Raw genomic sequence first — 24,442 nt, 5'->3', positions numbered from 1 at the left:
GGACTTCAAGGACGCTGGGTCTGTTTTGTGATCCTGCCAACAGCCCAGGACCTATGGGTTGGTAAATACATTCAATGCTCCCCCTCCCAACACACAGAGAACGCTTTCGTTCTAATTTGCATATTTCTGAAAATTCAAATGTGCAATTTACTTCTCCCAAGGATAAGGGCCCTTGATGGATACCTGAGTTTTAGGGGCTTTGGGGGAGCGAGAAGAGAAATGAGGGATCTTGCAGGGAGAGAAGTAGGGAGCCAGCTCCGGGGGATGATACCTGAGGCTTGGAGGAAGGGAACTGGGGAGATTCTGAGAATTAAGAGATGTGGGGAGTTCCTGTTGTGGCTCAGTGATAATGAACTCAACTAGTATCCATGAGGACATGAGTTCAATCCCTGGCCTCAGTCAGTGGGTCGGGGATCCAGGATTGCTGTGAGCTGTGCAGGTCGCAGATGCAGCTTGGATCCCGAGTTGCTGTGGTGTTGGCTTGCAGCTGCATCTCCAATATCACCCCTAGCCTGGGAACTTCCGTATGCCATGGGTGCCACCCTATAAAGACACACACGCAAAAAGAGAGAGGGAGATGTGGGAGAAGAGGAAAGCAGAGATGCTCTGAGACTATAAATTGGGGCTGCTGTGAAGAGATCAGAGGTGCAGGGAGGTGCACAAGGTTCAGGGCCTGTGAGGTGCTGGAAGATGGATTCGAGGATGTGCAAGTGGGGAATGAACTCGGGGAAGTTCTAAGGCGCAAACACCAGGAAAACAGCATCCTTGGGCACACGTATTTATTCATTCAGTCGACAAAGATTTATTGAGCTCCTACTATCTGTGAAGCACTGACTCAGGAAGAAGTGGCCAATGCCCTCAGGGAGCTCAGAGAGTGCAGGGAAAATGCCAGAGAGTCAGAGTCCAAGATGCGTGACGATGTCAAAAAGAGGTTTCTGCTGGGTCCCAGGCAGGCTTAAGGGGTGGGGGAGGTGGTACATGACCCAGGAGCAGCTGAAGGGTCGTGACGGTGTGGAGGGGGCGGGGAGGTGCCAAGAGAACATAGTGGCGCTTAAGGGTCAAGGAGGGGCTCAGGGTCAGGGCCTTCCAGGGTCAGGGAGCTGTTCTGGGGTTGGAGAGATGCTAAGACATCAGAAGTGGCCAAGGAGCACGAAGATGCTAAGGGAGGTGTCAAGGGCTGGGTAGATGAGACAAGGGTCAGAACGGGCTGGGATCGGCCAGTCACTCCCGGAACTGCACAGACACGGAAGAGTCGGTCGCCCTGGTCCGCCGCAGCCCGCCACGCTCCATCCGGTTCTTGGTCTTGTGCAGGAAGTGGACAAAGCGGACGCCGGGGCCATAGTGGCGGAAGACGTGGGACACCTGGGGCAGCACCAGGGGCAGGAGGAAGACGTCCTTAGCAGGGGCCCATAAACCCTGCCGTCCACCCTCCTCCCTCTGTCTTGGGACAGGAACACATGTATGGATCGAAGCCAGGGTCGGGAGTCTCACCTGGACCCAGCGGCCTGGGGGGCCTCTCCCAGAGGTCCGGGGAGCCACGTGGTGCTGGGCGATGACTGTGCGGCGGTCAGCTGCCAGCAGCCAGACATGCAGCTCATACACACACGTGTCCAGCTGGCTGTCCTCATACCTGGGGGTGGAGACTAGGTCTACAGCCTCGACCGAAGCCCCAGCCTCCTAGGCCCAACCCCTAGCCCATCACCATTCAACACACCCTTGCTGGCACCTGCTCTGTGCACCAGGGCTGGGTGGTGCTGGCAACACAGCAGTGACCAAAACAGCCCCACGCCCTGCCCTCATGGGTTTCATGGTCCAGTGGGGAAGGCAGACATGCCACCAGGCAGTGACAACCAGGAACAGTCAGGGCCAGGCTGGGAGAAATACAGGCAATGGAGCAGAATGCATCTGACCCAGCTTGGGGGTGGGGAGGGCTGGGTCCTGCAGAGGCAGGAGGGTCTTGGGGAGGATGAGGTGAGGCGTGCATGTGCGCAACCTGGCTGGGCAGGTGGGTGGGGCAGGGGTACGCACCAGTCCATGACAGTGATGTGTGGCTGCTCATCATCCAGTAGCTCCTCCCACAGGCCCTCGGCCAGAAGGTCCACACACTGCTGCTTCACTGTCCAGCTGTGAGGGAGCGCACAGGGGAGGCGGGGTCTGCCACCTGCTGGGATTCTCCAGCATCCCCCAGGGTGGCCTGCCCCAGGAAGCAGGCCACCCTGATCACTGCGCTCTCCCAGTGATGTCAAGGGCACTGGCCTTTGGGCGCTGAAAGCTCACTCAGAACCTCACAATCTCGGTTCCCCACCAGCTCCTTGGAGGGTGATGCGTTTTGAACCCTGTGTTGCAGACGGGGAAACCGAGGCTCGCCAAGAGAAGTGATGTGCCAAGATGAAGCAGCAAAGAAATAGCAGAGCTGGGATTCCAGCTGCATGTGACTCGAGCCCCTGAGTTACGCCATTTCCCCCGCTGTGCAGAAGCAGGGCTTGGTTTAATGGAGGATAGCTGGTGACCTGGCTGACTCTCCCTCCCATGGAAAGAGGCTGAACACAGGAACAATATTAACGGATCTTTATTGACCACCTACTATGTGCCAGCTCCTCCTAGCTAGACCCTATGCCTTGAGTTTTATGGACATTCTCTCTTATGACTAATCCTGTTTACAGTGCAGGAGGCTGAGGTTCAAAGAGGCAAAGAGTTTTTCTCGGTCCCACAGCAAGGAAAGCCAGAGCGGGAAATCAAATGCTGGCCACGCAGGCCCTGGCCACTTACCTGAGGTTCTGTTGGAGCTTCTCAGTCCTAATGTGCCACCCGCGGAAATTGCCTGGCGGGCGGAGGAGCAAAGGATTAGAATGTGGCCCTTCTCCAGGAAAACCCCCTCCCCACCAGGCTGCCACCAAACCCTTACCGAGCGTCTCCAGAGGCTGCTGGGTGGGACCAGTAGGGGGCGCAGGCTCATAAATGTTGATGCCTGAAAGGCGCAAGGAAGGAGAGCCTCAGGCAGGGCAGAAGCTGCCCTCCTTCCTCATGCTCCCCTCTCCCTACCCCAGGGCTCGACTGGAAAAGCAGGCATCAGTGCCTTGCCTGCCAGGCCAGAGCAGCCTGACACGGATGAGTGAGTCAGGACCCGGGGAGAGCCCTGAGTATGTCCTGAGAGCAGAGGGACAATGCTCAGAGGGGCTTGGCATTGTGGTGATGCAGAGGGACAGAGAGAAGCCCCAAGAGAGGCGAAATATTGGCAGAGGGGGAGAGGGAGAGGCACAGTGTGAGCCAGAGAGACCCGGGGAGAGTAGACAGATACATGAGATAGAGAGAGACGGAAACAGAGACACAGGAGGGACAGAGAGACACAAGGAGACAGAGGCACAATGATGGAAAAAGACGGAGAGGGATGTAGAGAAATAAAGAGGCAGAGTCAAGGATGGAGAAATAGAAGAGGGAGACAAGGAAACGGACGGAAAGAAGAGACAGACGGTCTGAGAGCGCGAGCCTAGGGGGAGAAGGCGGAGACGTGGCGAACTCCCGGCGGCTCCTGTCTCGCGAGGACCCCGTCGCGCACCTTCGGGGTTGGGCGAACGCAGCAGGTTGCGGTACAGCGGCCGCCGGAGGAAGAGCAGCTTCCAGGTGAGGCGCGGGGGCAGCTCCAGGCTCCCGCCCGGCGGCGCCCACTCCTGCAGCAGCAGCTGCCGTGCGTAGGCTTCGGTCGGCTGCTCGAGCGTGGGGAGCCCGGGGGTCTCGGGGGCCGCGGGCGCCAGCGGCGACGGGGGTGGCGGCGGCGACGGCGGCTCCTGGGGGCTCGCGGGCTCGTCCGCCTCCATCCCGCCGCCAAGCGCCTGTGGGTCCCGCACCTCCTCCATCCGTCGGGTCTGGGCAACTGTCCCGGCTCCTCCGCCAGGCTCGGGGTTAACCCGGGGCGGGAGAGGGCGGAGCCCGTCGACTGGCATTTCAGAGAGGGGTGTGTTGGGGGACGGATCGGGGCCCCCGGGCCCTCCTCCCTCAGACCCGGGAGTCCAGGGCCCAGCCCCTCCTTCTCTCTGAAGGCAGGAGTCCAGCCCCGGACCTGTTCCGTTTCCCAAGCCTCCTGCCCCAATTTCCCAGGGCCGCTGAGGATCCAGACACCAGCCCCGGAAGAGGGGTGTGACACAGGCAGGCACTAATGCCAGGGCTCTTGCTCTCTAATAAGGCCCATCCACCTCGTTAAGATCCCGCATGGCCGAATTAGAGGTTCATTAATGAAGCCCCCTCTTTCTCCCCACCCCCACTCTCAGCTAGGCGGTGGGGGTGGGAGGAGAAGCTCTGCCTCTGCTACTTCCTTCTCCTCCGCCCTCACCTGGGACCCAACCTTGGGACCCTGACGTTTCCTGTTCCGGAAACCTAGTGGGGAGGGGGAGGGGCAGTGGAGGACAGAGAGAGACCTGGAGCCAGAGATGGGGCCTCCCAGAGATGCCAGACCCCAGGGAGACCCGGAGACAGCATCGGAACAGGAAGCGGCTACCCCACCTGGGTAACAGGGTGCCTGGCACCCCTTTCTGGGGCTGCCAAAGCCGCCAGCCTCGGAGGTCATAGGGAGTTTGGGGTGAGGGCTGGAGCGATGGTGGGGGCAGGAGGCCGGGGTGCGGTGCGATGGAAATGGCCTGGCGGAGGAACCTGTAGGGCCAGATGCCCATGGCCACATCCTGCCCAGGCCACATCCCACACTCTGCCCAGGTAAGCACAGGCAGAGTTCCACATGGGTTACTGGTAACAAGCACCACAATAAGTGCTTTCTGCTTGCTGGGTCCTGTCCCAAGTGCTTACAGGTTCATTTCATCCACTAATGGGGTCGGAGGGGTGGTGTGTGGTTTAAGGATGAAGTTGCAGAGTTCCTGTCCTGGTGCAGCGTAAACGCATCGGACTAGGAACCATGAGGTTGCAGGTTCAATCCCTGGCCTTGCTCAGTGGGTTACGGCTCTGGTGAGCTGTGGTGTAGGTCACAGACTTGGCTCGGCTGGCGTTGCTGTGGCTCTGGCGTAGGCTGGCAGGTGTAGCTCTGATTCAACTCCTAGTCTGGGAACCTCCATATGCCACAGGTGTGGCCCTAAAAAGCAAAAAAAAAAAAAAAAAAAAAAGACGTGTTGCTACTGTTAAGGACCTTTTTATAGATAAAGGAAAGATAATATTGAATGTGTGTGGAGTTGGGTTCCATCCCCATGAGCTCCAGCACCTGTGTGACTGCACACCAACCCTAAGTGGGGAGCTGCTGTTACCCCTAATTCACGGATGAGGAAACACAGGCCCCCCCCTGGGAGGCCCAGTCTCCTACTATCCCAAATCACCCCATGCACTTCCATGGGTTCTTCCTGCCCCAGATTCCCAAAAGACGCCAGGAGCCGCCTGCTGCAGGCATTGGGAGTTGAACTCACACCCGAAATTGATGCTCCTGTAATTAAGGGCAGCCTGTGTGCTAGGCATTGTTCTAAATTTCTTTAAGTGGCGTAATTAATTCAATCTCCACATCATCTGTAGGAAATAGAGGCTATTGTTACTCCGACTTGGCAGATGAGGAAACTGAAACACAGAGAGATCTAGTAACTCACCCAAGGTTGCACAGCTGGCACGTGAGCAGTTGGACACCTAGTCTCAAATGAGATACGCAGGGCTACAGATTCAAATTGCACCCCCCCCCCCAGTATGGGGGAGAGTGGCTCACAGAAACCGATAGGGGATAAGGGTTACATTTTCTTTTTTCTTTTTTGAGGGCCGCACCTGCAGCATATGGACGTTCCCAGGCTAGGGGTTGGATCAGAGCTGCAGCTGCTGGCTCACGCCACAGTCATGGCAACTCGAGCTCCTTTAACCCACTGGGCGAGGCCAGGGAGCAAACCCTCATCCACATGGATACTAGGTGGGTTCATAACCTGCTGAGCCACAACAGGAACTCCAGTGGTTACACCTTTTTGAGTGTCTGTCTTTAACTCATTACATCTTACAACCCTGGGAGGGGGGAACCCCATTCACAGGTTGGGAAACTGAGGCAGGAGAGGTGAAGTAAGTAACCTGACCTGGAAAACTTAGGAATTCGTCAGGGGCCTGGGGGGGAAGGAGGACCCATGGGAGGGGGCGAACCAACTAATGCGAAACAGCCCCGCTGCACCTGGAAGCCCCCGGGAGATTCCCAGACAGACACCGGCAGGAGTCCATGACACACGCATAACCAGAGGCACTCCTGCAGCCACTGCAGGCACACAGACCCACACCCACGTCTGGCCGCCTGCCACCTGCCTTCACTGGAGGAGCAGGAGGAGGAAGGGGCAGCGTCAGGAGGAGAAGTGTCTGTCTAGTGGAGTCAGAGCTGTTCCTGGGTCAGAATCCAGGGCAGGGAGTGGTTCAGAGCCAGAGACCTACACAAAGGAAGCCAGTCTGTAGATGGAGATGGACGCCTGTCCGCCTGTCCTTTGCCTGCCCCCCGCCCCCCTGCACCTGCCACGGTTTCTGCATCATCTCCTTCTTGGGATCCTCACCCCCTTCTCTTACACACACACACAAACTCCTCAGCCAGAGGGGTCTTATGAAAGCTGAAACCCAAGCAGTCACTCTCCCACTTAAACTTGCCATGGCTCCCCAGTGCCCTTGGGAGGAAAAAAGAAAACCAGCCAGCTCTTTGCCAGTGTTTGAGGCCCTGGATTGCTGGTCCCTGTTCTCTCTCAGGTCAGGGATTTTGCCCTGGAGGTTGTTTCCACTCAGAATGCCCTGCCCTCTCTCCATGCTTCTGGTTCCTAAACCTTAGAACACATCAGATTCACCCAGGGACTTATTCAAAATGTATATTTTCAAGCCCCACAACTAGGAGTCTAATTCAGTCCCTCTGGGCCCCAGAATCTAAATTTAAGAAGCACCTACCTCATCGCTCTATACTATGAGAACTGTTTTCACTTAAATCCGAGGGATCCCGTTGTGGTGCAGTGGAAACGAATCTGACTAGGAACCTTTGCCCTTGCTGTTCCCGCCTGAACAAACTGCGCTCTTTCCTCCTCTTCAGGTCTTTGCTCAAATGTCACCTCCTCTGCAAAGCCTTCCCTGACTACCAGCTAAAACAGGCTTCGCACCCGCTCTCCTCTTCCCTGTCATCACAGCCTATTCTTCACCGTCAAAGAGGTTAGTGCTGCTTGTCAATTCGTTACTTGTTGAATTGGGTTTTTGTTTTTGTTTTTTTGTTTTGTCTTTTTGCCATTTCTTGGGCCGCTGCCACGGCATATGGAGGTTCCCAGGCTAGGGGTCGAATTGGAGCTGTAGCTGCCGGCCTACACCACAGCCACAGCAACGCCAGATCCTTAACCCACTGAGCAAGGGCAGGGGTCGAACCCGCAACCTCATGGTTCCTAGTCGGATTCGTTAACCGCTGAGCCACGACAGGAACTCCAGGATTGTCTTCTTATCTCAAGATTCCCAGCCTAGGCAAGGATCTGACTTGCCTCTGTGGCATTGCCGGTTTGATCCCTGGCCCAGCACAGTGGGTTAAGGATCTGACATTGCTGCATGTGTGACATAGGCTGCAGATGTAGCTTGGATTCAATCCCTGGCTGGGGAACTTCCATATGCTTCAGGTGCAGCTGAAAAAAATAAAAGATTCCCCAACCTAACTATAGCTACAAACACCCTTTTTCCAAACAAGATGACACTCATAGGTTTCAGGGATTTGGGCAGGTGTGCGCATACATTTTGGGGGCATCACCACTCAGCCCAGAGTGAGCAGGGATCCTTCGTAGGGCATGAGAAAAACTTGGGGAGGCAGGAGAGCCCAGCTCAGTGGTTCTCAAAAATTTTTCCTGGCTCGTTGGAATCCTCTGGAAGGCTGGTTAAAGGCAGGTTGCTGGGCTCCACACCCCCGCGCCCACCCCCAGTTCCTGGTTGGGTAGTTTTGGGGTGTGCCTGACAGATGATGCTGATACTGCTGGTCTGGGACCCCACACTGAGAACTACTGTCCTAGTGGTAAGGCCGAAGGCTGCCTGAGTGCAACGGTCCTTGGGCAAAGGATTCTTCTCCCCAGGCCTCAGTTTCCCAGCCATGAAATGGGGCTACCACCTCCCCACCATGCTGTTGGAGGTGGCCCACACCCTCCTCGCTCACCATGAGTCCCATATTTTTGCTGGTCCTTGACCCTCCAATTTCCTTCCCACCTCAGGACCTTTGCACATGCTGCCCATTCTGCCTACAAGGCCTTGGCCTCCACAGATGCCTCCATCTCCATGCAGATGTCACCTCCTCATAAGGCACACGCCTTCTTGCTCTACTCTACCTAACAATATGTCATGGTGATTGTTCCCTGTTGATTCATATAAAGCAACCCGGCCCCTCCCCCTCCAAGGTCAGTCTCCCACCCCCTGCTCTTCTGTCACTACACCCTGTTCTTTCTTAAACTCCATGTGATTTGCAAATACCTATGAGTATGTGGGTTTGTTCACTTGGTCATGAACTGTGTCACCCGATGAGAATGTCAGCCTCACCAGGGCAGGACCTTGTGTGGGTTTGTTTATTTTTGGTCCCCAGATCCGGGCTGACACAGACTGATTGCTCTGTTTGTTGAGCAGGGAGGAGGGCAAGAAGGCCGGGTCCCCAACAGGAGGACGAGGCTCTGGCGCAAGAACCACATCCAACCTGCCCATGTCTAGCTCCCACGGCTCCTGCTGCCAAACCAGCGTCACTCTCAGGAGCATCAGAGCCTCCCCAGGGCCCAATGAGAGGGAAAGGCGGCGTCCTGGAGGGCAGGCGCCAGGGCTTGGAGGAGCACATGGTGGCCTCTCCATCAGGGCTGCAGGGGAGAGGAAAGCCCGGGCAGGCCAGGAGGAGGTTGAGGGTGGGGAAGGGTATTCGAGATCGAGTGAAACATGTCCCAAATATAAATCATTGGGCTCGGGAGTTCCCTCTGTAGCTCAGTAGTTAACGAACCTGACTAGGATGCATGAGGACTCAGGTTCAATCCCTGACCTCAATCAGTGGGTTAAGGATCTGGCTTTGCCATAAGCTGTGGTGTAGGTTACAGACTCAGATCCGGCGTCGCTGTAGGCCAGTAGCTGTGGCTTGAATTTGACCCCTAGCCCTGCACATGCGGCCCTGAAAAAAAAAAAAAAACATTGGGGCTCTGAGGTGGGGGAGTATGTTGAGTCAGTTTCACCCTGCAGGGGGTGACAGAGAGACAGGGATGAGTTAGAGTGAAGGTGGGAAATGAGAACAGGTAAAGGGAGAGGTGGAGGAGGATGCGGAGGGAGGAAGGCGAAGCATCATCAAGACAGAGGTGAAGATAAAGACTGAAGGAAAGAGAGGTGGGAGATCTAGAGAGGCCGAAGCAGAAAGACTAAAAGAGAGATGCTTACAGAGACAGGGATGGAGCTGACCAGAGCCAGGGAAGGATCCAGAGGGTCAGAGATACCCAGGACATTAGCTGGGGCAGAGGGCAGGCGTGCGTCCAGGATAGGCAGGAGAGGAGGCAAGGCGCATGCATACCAGATAGATCTGCCAAATAGGAAGGACTGCTGAGTTCCCCGGCGGCACAGTGGGTTAAGGCTCTGGCGTTGTCACTGCTGTGGTTCAGGTTGCTACTGTGGCGCAGATTTGATCCCTGGCCTGGGAACTTCTATGTGCCATGGATGCAACCAAAAAAAAAAAAAAAAAAAGAAGAAAAAAAAAAGGGGAGTTCCTGTCATGGCGCAGTGGTTAATGAATCCAACTAGGAACCATGAGGTTGTGGGTTCGGTCCCTGCCCTTGCTCAGTGGGTTAACAATCCAGCGTTGCCGTGAGCTGTGGTGTAGGTTGCAGACGTGGCTCGGATCCCGAGTTGCTGTGGCTCTGGTGTAGGCCGGCAGCTACAGCTCCTATTCGACCCCTAGCCTGGGAACCTCCATATGCCGCGGAGCAGCCCAAGAAAAGCAAAAAAAGACAAAAAAAAAAAAAAGGAAGGACGCGTCCATGGCATTGTTTACAATAGCAAACAACCGCAAGCTTCCTGAATGTTCATCAACAGGGGCTGTTTCAGTGAATCATGGTGCATCTGCACCATGGAATACTACCCAGCCATTAAAAGGAGAGGGAATGCTTTTTATGTACCAACTGGGACTGACCACCAGAATGCACTGTGAGGTCGCAAGAAGCAAGATGTAGAAGGATGCATACATTATGCTAACCTTGCCTCGAAGCAGAACATCTATCAGTGTATGCAAGGAGGTATCTCCTGGCACAGGCATACTCTTGGAAGGAGATATAAGAAACTTGTAGCGAGGTTCCTATCATGGCGTAGTGGTTAACGAATCCGACTAGGAACCATGAGGTTGCAGGTTCGATCCCTGGCCTTGCTCAGTGGGTTAAGGATCTGGTGTTGTCACTGCTGTGACTCAGGTTTGATCCCTGGCCCGGGGAACTTCCACATGCAGTGGGTGTGGCCAAAAAGAGAGAGAAAAGATTCAAGAGCTTTCACACAATAACAGGAATTTCTTGAGGACAATCAGAACATTTGGCATCATTGGACCAAATTCCCCAACGCCAAGGTGCCCTGTGAAGTGAGTACCCTGCAAAGGGGCATGTGTGCGGCCACTTTCCCACTGCCTGATGTCACTTGCCTGGCTTTGGGGCATCAGAATTGGAACCTCCTGAACCAGATATCATGCTCACTGTTGCAGCCCCACCGCCCAGCCCAAGCCTGGTTCAGAAAGCCCCAGAGGGACCCAAGACTTCAAGCCCGGCCCTCGTAGGCCTTGTGACCGTGGGCAGGCCCTTCCCCTCTGGAACCTCAGTCCAGACATCTGTGAAGTGGGAGACGGCATGAGATGATCCCTGGGCCCTTCTCATCATGGGGCCTGGGCAGAAGGCGGGCATGAAGTTTGAGGCTGCCAGTGACTTACTGTGGCAGACAAACTGCCATTCTACCGTTCTCAATCCTGGCTGCATGTTAGAATTGCCTGAAAAACTCTCATTTAAAAAAATAATTTATTTAATTCTCATTTTATCTTTTTTTTTTTTTTTTTCTCATGGCCGCACCCACAGCATACGGAGGTTCCCAGGCTAGGGGTCAAATTGGAGCGGCAGCTGCTGGCCAGCAGCACAGCTACAGCAATGCCAGATCCAAGTTGTGTCTTCAACCCACACTGCAGCCTCTGGCAATGCTGGGTCCCCAACGCACTAATCAGGGCCAGGGATGGAACCCTCATCCTCATGAATACTAGTCGGGTTTGCTATCACTGAGCCACAGCAGGAACTCCTTAATTCTCATTATAAATACCTGTGACCAGACTCCCAATCCACACCAAAGTGTTTTTTGTTTTTTTTTAGATTTGCAAAGCAGGTGTTGATTATTTTGACCACATTCATTTAATTTTGTTGTTGTTGTCTCCTTTTTTTGGTCTTTTTAGGGCTGCACCCACAGCATATGGGGGTTCCCAGGCTAGGGGTCTAATTGGAACTACAGCTGCTGGCCTATGCCACAGCCACAGCAACTCAAGATCCGAGCCGCTTCTGCGGCCTACACCACAGCTCATGGCAACGCTGGCTCCTTAACCCACTGGGCAAGGCCAGGGACCGAACCTGCAACCTCATGGTTCCTAGTCGGATTCGTTTCCACTGCGCCACGATGGGAACTCCACACCAAAGGGGTTCTGCCCTTTGCTTACAGGACAGGTCTTCATCTTGGCCTTCGAGGCCTTTATTCCTCCTAAGACCCCTCCCTTGTTCATTCATTTCTTTCCTTTTGTCCCCCTCCATCTCCCACCCTCAATGAGCACCAGTCTATTATGTAAATTAATTCCCCCCTCCCGCCCCCCCCCCCCCCCGACCTTGCAAAAGAACTTTTTTGGTTGTTTTTTTTTTTTTTTTTTTTTTTGTCTTTTTGTCATTTAGGGCCACACATGCGGCATATGGAGGTTCCCAGGCTAGGGGGCCATTTGGAGCTGTAGCCACAGGCCTACGCCACAGACACAGCAACGCGGGATCTGAGCCTTGTCTGCGACCTACATCACAGCTCATGGTAACGCCAGATCCTTAACCCACTGAGTGAAGTGAGGGATCAAACCCACGTCCTTATGGATGCTAGTTGGGTTTGTTAACTGCTGAGCCACGACCGGAACTCCAAGAACTCTTCTTTTTTGTCAACAGTTTTTAATGTACACACCTGGCCTGGCTCCCCTTTCCCAAGGGCACACAGGTCCCTGGATCCTGACAGCTACACAGAAGCCGGTGGCTTGCGGCCTCAGCTCCCTGCGTAGATATCGCTGGCCACCACCTCACTGGCCTCCCTCACAGTCTGGAGGGAGGGTTTCTTTGGGAGGTCCCTCAGGAGCAGAATTATTAGATTTGACCCAATAGGACTTTTATATTTTTACCAGGTTCATAGCGTTACAATGACAGCTCATTGCTGGGATTTGCTTTTCTCTGATTGCTAATGACCTGTGCACATCCCTGTTGGCCTTTTGGATTTTTTTCTTCCATTGAAAGTGGGCGGAAGATATAAAGAGGCAACTTTTCTTTCTTTTGTCTTTTCTCTCTTCCTTCCTCCCTTTCTTTCTTTCCCTCCCTCCCTTCCTTCCTTTTTCAAGAAAAGATGCCATGGGCAAATGTAACAGGTTTCAGAATGGGAGAAAATATTTACAAAGCCTAACACCTTTAAGATTTTTTTTGGCCGCACCCACAGGTACATGGAAACTCCCAGGCCAGGGATCAAACCTGAGCCACAGCAGTGACCTGGGCAACAGCAGTAACAATGCAGGATCCTTAACCTGCTGCACAAGAGAACTCTGGAAGCACTTCTTCTTGTTTTAAAAATACCTTGGGGTTCTCTTGTGGCACAGTGGATTAAGGACCTGGCATTGTCACTACAGTAGCTGAGGTCACTGCTGTGGCATAGGTTCAATCCCTGGTCCAGGACCTTCTGAAGGTGCGTGGGTGCAGCCAAAAAAAAAAAAAAAAAACTTAAAGGTGTTAGGCTTTGTAAATATTTTCTCCAATTCTGAAACATATTACATTTGCCTATGAGGTCCTTTCTTGAACAAAAATTTTAAATTTTGGCATAATCAAATTGACTTTTTTCTTCATAATTTGTTCTTGTGGGGTTTTAAGAAATCCTTCTCTGGAGTTCCCGTCATGGTGCAGCAGAAATGAATCCAACTGGGAATCATGAGGTTGCGGGTTCGATCCCTGGCCTCGCTCAGTGGGTTAAGGATCCGGCATTGCCATGAGCTGTGGTGTAGGTCGCAGACGCGGCTCGGATCTGGCATTGCTCTGGCTGTGGTGTAAGATGGCAGCTGTAGCTCCATTTAGACCCCTAGCCTGGGAACCTCCATATGCCTTGGGTGTGGCCCTAAAAAGCAAAGAAACAAAAAAAAAAGTCCTTCTCTGCCCCTAGGTCATCAAGTGTTTTCCTCTATCAACTCGAAGTTTACCTTTCACAGTGATGTTTAATCCAGCTAGAAAAACATTGTCCAACAGAACTGACAGATAATAGAAAGGTTTCCTATCTCTAAGCCTCAGCCACTGGCCCAAAGCAGCAGCTGAGCATGTTGCGATGTGGCTTGTGCAACTAAGGGTCAGAATGCTTCATTTTCTTTTAGCTTAAAAGTAAACAGGCACACATGGCAAGCGGCTCTTGCCCTGCACAGCACTGATCTGGGGTTCCCTTTTGCTATATTTGGTAGTGATTCAGTTTTGTTTTTCTACGTAAAATGAACCAATTTCCTCAACACTATTATTATTATTATTATTATTAGTCTTTTTGCCTTTTCTTGAGCCGCTCCCGTGGCATATGGCGATTCCCAGGCTAGGGGTCTCATTGGAGCTGTAGCGGCCGGCTTACGCCAGAGCCACAGCAACTCAGGATCCGAGCCGCGTCTGCGACCCACACCATAGCTCACGGCAACGCCAGATCCTTAACCCCCTGAGCAAGGCCAGGGATTGAACCCGCAACCTCATGGTTCCTAGTCAGATTTGTTAACCACTGCGCCGCGACGAGAAGGCCTCCTCAACACTATTATTAAGCCATCTATTTCTCATCGATTTGCTTCTGCATATACTTGGGTCTGCCTCTGGGTGCTCTGGGGTGAAGCCTGGACGATCTAGTGAATGGCAGGGATGGAGGATCATGACTCTATAGTCATAGAAGTTTAGACACACAGTCCCCGGGGTGAGGACTACATTTCCCAACCTCCCTTGCTGCTGGGTGTGGCCGCGTGACTCAGCTCAGGCCGTGGAGGCAATGGCGAAGCCTTTGGGTCGTGTCCTTAAAGGGTGGGGAGTGCCCTCCACTTCACCTGGGAGGGGCAATAACCCTACGGTGGAGGGGAGGCGAGAAGGAAGGCGGCTGGGATCTTGCTGACGGGGCAGGGCTGAACCCCACGCTCCTTGGCCTCTTCCACGAGAGCAGCCCTAGACCTCAGTGCTCCTCAGACCTGAGTGGGCATCAGAATCCCCTGGAGGGCTTGTTAAAATACAGTCTCTGATTCAGCCTGGGGTGGGGCCTAGGGATTTGCATCTCCAGCAAGTTCTCAGGGATGCTGCCTGTCTAGGAACCACACTTTTGAGAACCACCAGTCTGACTTGTTTCAATCACTCCTTTTGGGTTTCTGTAAACACACCTCTGGCCCACAGCCAAAACATCCCTGACTCCCCTTCCTGGGCGTCTGCAGTTAGACAGCCACCCACAGCACCCCCTGCTGCAGTGGAGGAGACGTTTGGTGCGAGCACCTCATCTGGACAAAGTGCATCCTCCAGGCCACAGGGCTGTGTGGCAGGTGTCACCACACTCAGCTTCTAAGAGATCTTGAATTCCGCAGAGGCTGGAAGCCTGAAAACCCTTCCTGTGCGACTCCCTCGCCAGAGGGGATCCTTAGGTCCTGGCGGTAGGACAGCAGAGGACGGGAAGCAGGGAGAGCCATCCTGCTCTGGAGATGCCAAGACACGAGTGGACCTCCGGGGTTCAGGTTGTGCCACTGACCACTTTGTTCCTCCAGCCCCAAGCGGTGGCAGCCTCCTGCCTTTCACGACTGCTGGCTGGGTCACTGGCCCTCTGGCTCCTCCAGCCTTCCCGGCGCGGTGGACATCAGCTCCCTGGATTAAACCCCACCTCCCACCCTGGGAAACCACTGGAGGGTTGGACCAGGAACCTCGTCTGCCCGCGTGGGCAAGTGCAGCAGGAGGGAGGGAGGGGTCTGGAGGAGGAGGCCCCCGCACCACCCAAAACCATTCTCGAAACTGCAGATGGCGACAGCAGGCAACACGAACAGCAGAATCTCTGTGAAACCAGACAGATGCCCCCACCATGTAAAGTGACCAGGCAAGTGACTCTGCCCCTGAGCTGCTCTAGGCGCCCCATGAGATCAGGGCACCGAGGCTGGGAGTGGAGCAAGAGCAATGTCCTCTCCAATGCCGGCCTTACCTGGTTCTGGTCTCTTGGGCATCCCAGCCTCCTGAGAGGAGCCGGGCAGCTATCCCAGTTTCTGCCACGACGTGTACAGGACAGGAATCACCTGACCCAGCCGGCAGAACTCCTCTGTAAAAGCATTCAGGCTCAAGGCTGCGTGTGTGTGCTGGGGGGTGGGAGTGGGGGGTGTATTTCAGTCTTGTGTTCTATTTCTCCTTATGCCAGTTTTGGCATTTTTTCCCCAGAGACATATCCACTTCATCTAGGCCTCAAACACTCGTCAGATGCAGCAGCAGCTGCCTGCGCTGGTGAGTCTTAAATCTCTGTGATTGTCCATCTAGGTCATACATGTACCTGGCCAGGCTGTGGCAGAAATAGTGCCTGATTCTTAGGGGACTCGGGGCCTGTGGGCATGGGCGTGCTGGGGGCAGGTGCTGAGGGCGGGGAGACAGGACCGAGCTGGATTCTTTGGGCCCGGTCCCCACCCCCCCACCTCCCGCTCACAAACCAGGCCCAGGTCCCTGGTGCCACTGCCGCCTGGAAGGCTCTGGGGAGAGGGGTTCAGTCCTTGCTCTCACAGTGTCCCCAGGAGGCTGCTGCTGCCCGACACCTCCCAAGGGGGCTGGGAAGGATGAAGGCAAAGGGAATGCAGAAGCAGCGCTATCACCTGTCAGGTAGCTTCCTGTCCCTCTGAGACCCGCCCAGGCTCAGCCCGGACCTCCCCTCAGCCTGGAGGGAAGGACTCGGCCAATGGAAAGTTCCGGAGGCTGCCAGCTCCAGGTGTGCCCGCCTCAGCTGACCCCCAGGAGCCCATCTGCCGCCTGACCAATTTCCTACCGTCAGCTTGCACAGGATCAGTTCCTACCCACTGAACACACTCCTGACAACCTTAAGTAAGTTTCCAGCAAACCACGAACGGGCCATCCCGGCACATGGGCTGCTTAACTGACTGCTTCCGGGACCGTGTGTGCGAATCCTGCCACCAGCTTACCGGCTGTTTAGAGCTGGAACTCCCGCCCACCCAGACACATGGCCCTGGCCCGGAGCGGGGCTGGGACCCTGGGTTAGCCAGGCCGCCCTCTCCCAAGCCCAGAGCCCCCCCTCCACCAACCCTCCCCCCAAATGGCGGGGGGGGGGTCTCTACACACACTGCGCGCGGGCACACACACAAAACAAGAAAATGTTTTAATTGTAAAACTAACTTGACGGAGGAGAGGGCGGGGCTGCTCCGAGGGGGCAGGAACCTGATTCTTCAAGCAATAGTTCTGTCCCCAGTGCCACCCGGCGGGACAGGGCCCATCTGGCCCCAGATGGGGGCTCGAGTGTTATAAAATGGCAATATAAATAGACTTCTAGAAAAGAGGAGGCTGTCCAGGTGCAGTAGTCATGGTCTGCAGAGGCTGGGGGTGGGGGGAGCCCCGACCCCCGTCTCCCCATCCAGCCACGGAAAGGGGCACGGGGCGAAGGGAGAAGGCCGCTCTTCAGACATTCATGATCGACCCCCGCAACGGCTCGGGGCGGGGGCTGCGTGTCAGGGGAGGTCTCGGAGACACCCACGCACAGGCGGGATGACAGGAGCTGGACCTTCCGCACGCACACACGCATGTGTATACACACACACACACACACACACACACACACCCCTCTTCTGTAGTGTTGTCTCCCCCCCAACAGCCCCCACTGCAGATTTCCAGTGACGGGAGGGCCGCCTGTCCTCCTGGAGACAGGAAAACACCAGGGCGGGCCTGTCCCAGAGGCGGGGGTTCCTGGGAGCCCCACTTGCTCCCACAAGTCCCTGTGTTTGTTTAAAGTCACAAAACCAAAACTGGAGTTCAGTAGTAGGGTCCCGCACACCCCGCAGCAAGGAGGGCGGTGCCACGCAGAGTGTCTCCCGGGCTGGGAGGAGCAGGGGCAGCTCCCCGGCGGGCCTCTGGCAGGGCGGGGGTGACCCAAGGGGCTCTTTGGTTCAGGGACAGGGCGCTGGGCCTCATCTGGTGCGGTTCTGGCGCATGAGGGGCACGATACTGGCAGGCGGGCCTGCTTTGGCCAGGAACGGGTGCTTGAGCAGCTCAGCCGCCGTGGCCCGCTGTGCCGGGTCACGCACCAGCAGGCGGTCCAGGAAGCCCTTCAGGGAGGGTGACACCTGTTGGAGACAGGGTCAGGGGGTCTGAGTGCCAGCTCCACTGCTCACTTGCTCTGGGGCCTCAGCTTCCTCCTCTGTCAAATGGGCTGATGACATCTACTGCCCAGGGCGGGGGGAAGAGGCCCCAAGCATTCAGAGCTTGGCCCCAGGGGCTCATCTCATTTTTCTTTTTTTTTTTTCTTTTTAAGCCCGCACCTGAGGCACATGGAGGTTCCCAGGCTAGGGGTCTAATCGGAGCTGTAGCTGCTGGCCTCTGCCACAGCCACAGCAACACGGGATCTGAGCTGCGTCTGCGACCCACACCACAGCTCGCGGCAACGCCAGATCCTTAACCCACTAAACAAGGCCAAGGATCAAGCCCGAGTCCTCATGGCTCTTAGTTGGGTTCGTTACCGCTGAGCCACAACAGGAACGCCTCATCTCCTCCCCATTTTTGAGTTCGGCAGCAACTGGGAGCAGCTGAGCCCAGGAGGCACCCGGTTCTCACCAGGCGATTCTCCACCAGGAGGGCCCTCCCCGTGTGCGTCCAGGCAGGCAGCCTAAGTGCCGCCTCTGTGGGATGGCGAGGGCACACAGCTTACACAGACGCTTGAGGCCTGGGGGACACGAGGGCAAGCCCAGCACGCGGCAGGCGCCACCTCAGGGGCCACCAATACCCCAGTCCTGTCCGCACCCAGCGTTCTGCCTGCATCCAGGGCTGGCTGGCGCCCGGCCCCCTGCCTGCCTGTGGGTTGTCTCCCTCACCCCCGCCGCAACGGGAGGTGCTCACCTTGTGCAGATTCTTCAGTCGGGGCGGCAGGTTGTCCCGAATCATCTTCATGGCTTTGAGGGGTGGCTCGTTGAAGTAGGGGGGCTCCCCGTCCACCATCTCGATCACCATCACCCCCAGAGACCAGATGTCCACCTGCAGTGGGGGAGGGGCCGCGGGGCCGAGCTGTGCACGGACGGCCAGGGCTCGGGGGACACCCGCAGAGGGGTGGTCCTGGCTCTCTGCTCCTGGAGTCCTCGCGCCCTGAACACCCTCCGTGCCAGACCCCATGCACGCCTCACCTCTGAAAGGTTCTGCCCACCCTGCACCCAGCCCCTTCTTGGTGCTACCCCACCCCACCCTGGGCTTCCTCTGGGGGACCACCTCCCGCCGACCCCAGTCCATGGAGCATGACCCGGTTGCCTCATCAGCAGAGTAGGGACACAGTAATTGGACCAGGACTGGGCATGTGACCCAAGCTGAGCTCATCACAGTCAACCCTGAGACTTCCACCAAAACAGGGAAACAGCAGTGCTCAGAGGCGGGGAGGGGTGTCCCGGAGCTGCCAGGGTCATTGCTGCTCTGACCAGGTGTGAGGACCACACAGAGAACACCAGAGCCGGGAGCAATAGCGCACACGGAAAGCTGGGCTGAACTGCCACCCGACCCCCTGCCCCCATCTCCACGGTCCTAGGGACCCACATCTTTCCATTTTGCAGGCAATCCTGACTGCAGTGGCCCCTCCGAATCTCACAGAAGCCTCCCTCCCAGTGTGACCTCACTCCTGCCCGAGGTTCCCCCTGAGGATCCCCCAAGATAGGCTCCCAAGGGCACGTGGGCCAGGCACTGGGTCAAGTCTCGTTGACTGATGTGGAAGAATGAACTCTCAGGGCCACAGGCCACAGCTCAGAGACCCCAGGGCCAGGCAGGTAACAGCAGTGAGTAGTGCAGGCAATAGAGATGGGTGGGGACTGTGAACAGGACGAAGGTGGCCCTGCCCTTCCTAAAGTGGAGCAGGGAGTTCCTGTCATGGCGCAGTGGTTAACGAATCCAACTAGGAACCATGAGGTTGCGGGTTCGATCCCTGGCCTCAGTCAGTGGGTTAAGGATCCGATGTTGCCATGAGCTGCGGTGTAGGTGGCAGACGTGGCTTGGATCCCCCACTGCTGTGGCTCTGGCGCAGGCCGGTGGCTACAGCTCCGATGAGACCCCTACCCTGGGAACCTCCATATGCCATGGGAGCGGCCCTAAAAAGACAAAAAGATAAATTTAAGTAAATAAATAAAGTGGAGCAGGCCCTCGGCACCCGCTGACTGTCACAATGGGGGAATCTGGCCTCTGTGGGACCAGATCTTTTGATTTCCCAGAAAAATGCAATTCTTATGTGAGTGTTTTCTTTAAAACATTCCTTTTGCCCTGGCATGTAGCTGTGGAAGCACCAAGTCCTAACCACTAGGCCACCAGGGAAATCCTGAGAGCTCCTTTTTTTTTTTTTTGTCTTTTTGCCATTTCTTGGGCCGCTACCGCAGCAATATGGAGGCTACCTAGGGGTCTAATCGGAGCTGAAGCCGCTGGCCTACACCAGGGCCACAGCAATGCGGGATCCGAGCCGCGTCTGCCTCCTACACCATAGCTCACGGCAACGCCGGATCGTTAACCCACTGAGCAAGGGCAGGGACCGAACCCGCAACCTCATGGTTCCTAGTCGGATTCGTTAACCACTGCGCCACGATGGGAACTCCTGAGAGCTCTTTTTAGGACGCTTGCAAGAACACCCTCAGATCACACCAGCTAGTCTGCGGCCTCCGTGCCAGGCTGTGAGGCAGGGCCAGGGCCACTTCTGCTCAGCCTCCTGTTCCCACTGCCAAGCACTGGCCTGGCCCTAAACTAGAACCTGGGCAGTGACGAGGGCATGCTTGCCTACTTCTCCCCCAAACCCATCCCCGGTGACCGAGGCCGCCGCCACCCCCAGCAGCCACAGCATCAACCAGGGCCGACAGCAGGACAGACAGGCTGCCTCCGGCTCACCTCTGGCCCGTAGGGAAGGCGGGAGATGAGCTCCGGGGCCATCCAGTAGGGCGTGCCCACCAGGGACTTCCTCCGCGGCACCTCCTTGCTCACCTGGGCGCAGAACCCAAAGTCCGACAGCTTCACCTAGAACGGGGTGCAGGCAGTGGGGTCAGAGGTACTGGTGGGGGCGGGGTGAGCAGAAGCATCCACCCATTTCATTCCCTGGCCTGGGAGGCGCTGGGTCTCCCCTGGGCCGCCCCGCAGTTAGAGCCAGACCACTGGGTAGCTCGGCCATTCCCTGCTGGGGCCTTGTCACCCACCCAAGCTCACACCATCTGGCTCACGGACAGGGTCTCGACTGGGCTCTTTGGGGAAGTGGCCCGAGTTCCCTGGGTACTCAGCTGCCTCCCGCTGCCCTGCAGGAACCGTCTTCAGTCGGCAGATGGGAGGTGCACAATCCTGCCCAAGGGCGACTGCTGCACCCCGAGAACCAAGAAGTCACACCTTTTGTCTGCTTGGTGCTGAAACCCTGCATTGATAACCTTTCCCCCCCGCCCCATCTCTGGATGCCCCGTGGCACATGGAGTTCCTGGGCCAGGGATCAGATCCAAGCTACAGTCGCAACATAAGCTGCAGCTGCGGCAACACCAGATCTTCAACCCTGTGTGCCAGGCTGGGGATCCAACGTGAGCCCCAGCGCTCCCAAGATGCTGCTGATCCCGTTGTGCCATGGCAGAGCTCCCGATACACCCTTTTTTTTGAATTGTGGACCCTGTTCAGACTCCTGAGGACGTCTCTGGACCCAACTGCCCCCAGGGAGCGCGCCAGCGCAATGCGGGTGCAATTCCACACTCACACGTGTCTTCAGAACACACCCGTAGAAATCTTCAGGTGTTCTTGGACTCTGACTGAGATGCCCAGAGAAATGGAGCACCTCCCCCCCCGCCCCGCCCTGCACCCTCCTTCCCCGGCCAACTGGCTTAACTTTCCCTGGGGGTGGGGGTGGGGGTGGGCAAATCGCCCAACTAGAATTTGGTGAAAGTCAAGGGCCCTCCCAGGAGAAGCATGTCCATTCTTGGAACATAAATGCAGGCTCTGGAGGCGGTGAGGCTCACCCGTGGACTGGGGTCCACGGCTGCACTACATTTCTCAGCGGCCTGGGCTGCCGGCAGGGCCCCCACCAGTCTGAGCCCCCTGACTGAGGAGCAGGGCCGCCCACTCACCTGGACCCCTGACAGCTGTATACAGAACAAATCACCTTACTAGCCCTCAAGGCACATCACTGGGGTCAGAGCCCGCCCACCAGCGGAGGGGGACCTGCCGAGCCACCCGCTCCTCACCCGGCCATCATGGGTCAGCAGGATGGAGTCGCTCTTGATGTCGCGGTGGATGACGCCCTGGGCGTGGAGGACGGACAAGGCCTGCAGCACGGCCAGGCACACGGCGGCGATCTGCTCCTCGTTCATCCTGTATGGGGGAGGGCGGGGAGCGACTTGAGGCCCCGTGGCCCCAGCCCAAGGGGTTGGCCGGGGATCCGCGCCGTCCTGGGGGGCTGGGGGAGACGGCAGCCTGGGGTGGCGGGGTCAGCTGCCTGGCAGTACCTGGTGTGGGTGACAATGTCGGTGAGGGCGCCTCCCTCCAGGAACTCCATCACCACCCAGAGCTCGTCGCCGACCAGGTAGCTGTTGTACATCTCCACCACGTTCTCGTGCTGGTAGTCCCGCATGATCACCACCTGGGCGCGGGGGCGGGTCAGCGGGGCGCAGGGAGGACCCCCCCACCGCGCACGGCCGGCGCCCTCCCGCCTCCCTCCCTGGGCCCGGTTCCGCCACACTGCAGGCCCGGTTCTGCCCATCACTCCTGCTCACTGGGGTCACCCTGCACCGACCCAGGGCAGGGGCCAGGCCTTTATCTGAGGGCACCAGGAAGTGCTGCAGAGGGCAGGAAGGGGGGGTGGCAGCCCTTTGGCTGCGGTGTGGGGAGTGCCCGGTGGGGGCCAGGGCAGCAGAGCGTGAGCTGTGTTGGGGCAGAGCAAGGAGTGACAGGCTCAGGGCTGACGGGCTGGGGTGAGGACGGGGAGGTCCGGGGCTCTGGCCTGGGGACAGGGCTGGTGGGGCCTCTCTGAGACAGGGATCCAGGAGAGGTGGGTTTGGGGGAAACAGTTTGGGGCCCACTTGGGACCTGGTGGGTGTGAGGGGCCTGGAAGATACGCAGAGGTGGGGTTCAGCAGGTTGAGGGGGCCTGGAGTGGGGGTGGGCTTGGCCAGGAACAGGACAGATGCGGCTGCAGGTGTCCTGGGGACAGACAGGAGCCGGAGCCAGCCCAGGGAGGCTGAGCTGTGAGGAGAGGAGCTGGGCCCGGAGCCCAGCCTGGGGGATCCCCAGCCCCGAAGGGCCTTCGAGCAGCACAGTGGAGGAGCCCTGGCAGGAGGAGCCTGGCGGGGGGTGGGGGTGGGGTGAGCTGGAGGCGGGCGCAGGCCCACCTCATTGAAGAGCAGCTCGCGCCTCTGCTGCTTGCGCAGGTCCATCTTCTTGACAGCCACCAGCCTGCCCGAGCTGCGCACGGTGGCGATGCACACGATGCCTGTGGAGCCCTCGCCGATCTTGATGAAGTTGTCCAGGTAGGAGCGCGGGTCGCCGGGGTCCACCACCAGCTGCAGGGCGGCCCGGAACTGCTCATGGGACACTCGCTGGGGTTCCCGCTGTGGCGATCGAGGGCCAGGGGGCCCAGGGGCAGGGGGTGCGGCAGGGGCGGCTGGGGTGCGGGCTGGAGGGGCCAGCTGGGGCTCGGAGGCGTGGGGGCCCAGCACGCCTGGGCTGGGGGTGCCGCGGGCTCGAGCGGGGGGCCGGGAGGACTGCGGGACAGCCAGGCCCCCCACCGATGGCCCATTGGGGGCCACGTTGTGAGGCTCCCCCTGCAACAGAAAAGAGAGGTGGCTGTTGGTGGAGGGATCAGGGGGCCAGCTCTGCTCCCTGAGCAGGACAAGGCCCCCGGCTGTGGGACAAACACATGGTGGTCAGGATGGAGATGGACAGTGGGCTGGGCACGGGTGGGAGCTGGTGGGTGGGGCCGGGGAAGCTCTGGGCGAGGGGATGGGGGGGGGTCCTGGAGCAGGGGGATGGGTTACCTGGGCGCCCCGGGGTGGGTGGTCCGTGTCAGCCCGCGGGTACGTGTTAAAGGGCCGGCCAGCCGCCACTTTCGCCCCGCTGGCCAGCCCGGCAGGCTGGTCGGGGGTGCCGACGTCAGGCCCTGAGAGGGGGCGCTTGTCCCGGGAGGACTCCTGGGGGCCCCCTGAGCCCTCCCTGGAAGACTTGAGCCTCTTGTCCGGCCCCGCCCGCCGCCTGTCACCACTGTTGCCACCCGTCTCGCTGCGACCGGCCACCCGGCCTTGGCCACCCGCCTTCTCTGGGCCCCCTCTGGCCATGGCGGCCTGCTCCGCGGGCATCCCGTTTTCCTGGCGGGCACGGGCAGGTGGCGGCGGGCTGTCTCTCCGCAGGGAGTTGGAGCGTGTCACCGACATGTTCTCAAATTCGTCGAGCAGCAGCGTGAGGGCCCCATCCTTGGCACCTTTGCTGCCCCGCACGATGGTCTGGGGTCCGGGGCAAAGGCAGGGCAGGGGCCGGGCAAGGAGGAGGGGGACACAGGACGTGTATCCGACACACAAGGACAGGACGACACAACACACACAGAGACAAGACAGAGACGGAATGAAGAAATGCCATGGGGTGATGATGGGGCGGGGCGGGAGTGGCAGGACTAGGGAGGCCCCGCAGCCCCTCCCGGCACCTGGCCACGTGTGGCGGGAGGGCAGCTGCAGGACAACCTCCCCATCCGTCAGGCTGTCGCCCCCCCAGGATGGAGGCCTCCTGCACTCTGAGAGGCACCCCCTGCCCTTCCCTTGCTCTTCAGGCTGGGGGGCAGTCCCTGGCCGGGGAGGGGTGGAGGGGAAGGCGGCCGAGGCCACGCCACCCCGTAATCAGCCCCTGAGAGCAGCTAATTACAGGAGGCTGGGGCGAGGGCCCAGCTTGGCACTTCTTCCCCTGCAGCCTGCCAGGGCTGCTAATCCCAAACCCGGCTCTCTGTTCCCCTGGAGGCTCAGGGTGGGGTAAAGGGAGAGTCGGAAAGGTTTAGGCCCAAAGTAGACCCAAAGCAGAGGGCACGAGTGCCCC

At 57.7% G+C, this 24,442-nt stretch overlaps 2 protein-coding genes and 1 long non-coding RNA gene across 8 annotated transcripts in view; 1 reads left to right on the top strand and 2 right to left on the bottom strand.

The window, feature by feature from the left end:
- NCCRP1 (non-specific cytotoxic cell receptor protein 1 homolog (zebrafish)) lies at positions 765-4,847 on the bottom strand. Its single transcript, XM_021094363.1, has 7 exons — positions 4,498-4,847; positions 3,557-3,934; positions 2,906-2,968; positions 2,770-2,821; positions 2,029-2,124; positions 1,492-1,630; positions 765-1,362 (listed from the first exon to the last, which is right to left on the bottom strand). Exons 1-7 carry the CDS (start codon positions 4,670-4,672, stop codon positions 1,222-1,224), a joined length of 1,044 nt encoding a protein of 347 aa, XP_020950022.1. The 5' UTR covers positions 4,673-4,847; the 3' UTR covers positions 765-1,221.
- Positions 2,977-16,088, top strand: LOC110260985. 2 transcript variants are annotated; one of them, XR_002344652.1, is made up of 3 exons: positions 2,977-3,621; positions 7,016-7,131; positions 15,210-16,088. It is a non-coding gene; the product is annotated as an uncharacterized LOC110260985 (long non-coding RNA). The 2 variants fall into 2 exon arrangements; XR_002344653.1 differs by having other exon boundaries at positions 14,963-16,088.
- The window catches only part of PAK4 (p21 (RAC1) activated kinase 4), a 44,582-nt gene continuing 36,680 nt past the window's right edge, over positions 16,541-24,442 (bottom strand). For all 5 annotated transcript variants that reach the window (XM_005664597.3, XM_003355889.4, XM_021094361.1 and 2 more), the window contains 7 exons: positions 23,401-23,862; positions 22,756-23,187; positions 21,875-22,008; positions 21,614-21,740; positions 20,292-20,417; positions 18,285-18,419; positions 16,541-17,515 (listed from right to left, as the gene is read on the bottom strand). In XM_005664597.3, the coding sequence (XP_005664654.1) occupies positions 17,360-17,515; positions 18,285-18,419; positions 20,292-20,417; positions 21,614-21,740; positions 21,875-22,008; positions 22,756-23,187; positions 23,401-23,862 (1,572 nt within the window). In that variant the 3' untranslated portion in view covers positions 16,541-17,359. The remainder of the gene's footprint in view (positions 17,516-18,284; positions 18,420-20,291; positions 20,418-21,613; positions 21,741-21,874; positions 22,009-22,755; positions 23,188-23,400; positions 23,863-24,442) is intronic.

The sequence above is a fragment of the Sus scrofa genome, chromosome 6 (assembly GCF_000003025.6).
Source record: "Sus scrofa isolate TJ Tabasco breed Duroc chromosome 6, Sscrofa11.1, whole genome shotgun sequence".
NCBI lineage: Eukaryota > Metazoa > Chordata > Mammalia > Artiodactyla > Suidae > Sus > Sus scrofa.
Note: the sequence above shows the minus strand (reverse complement) of the source record. Positions and strands in the feature narration are given on the sequence as shown.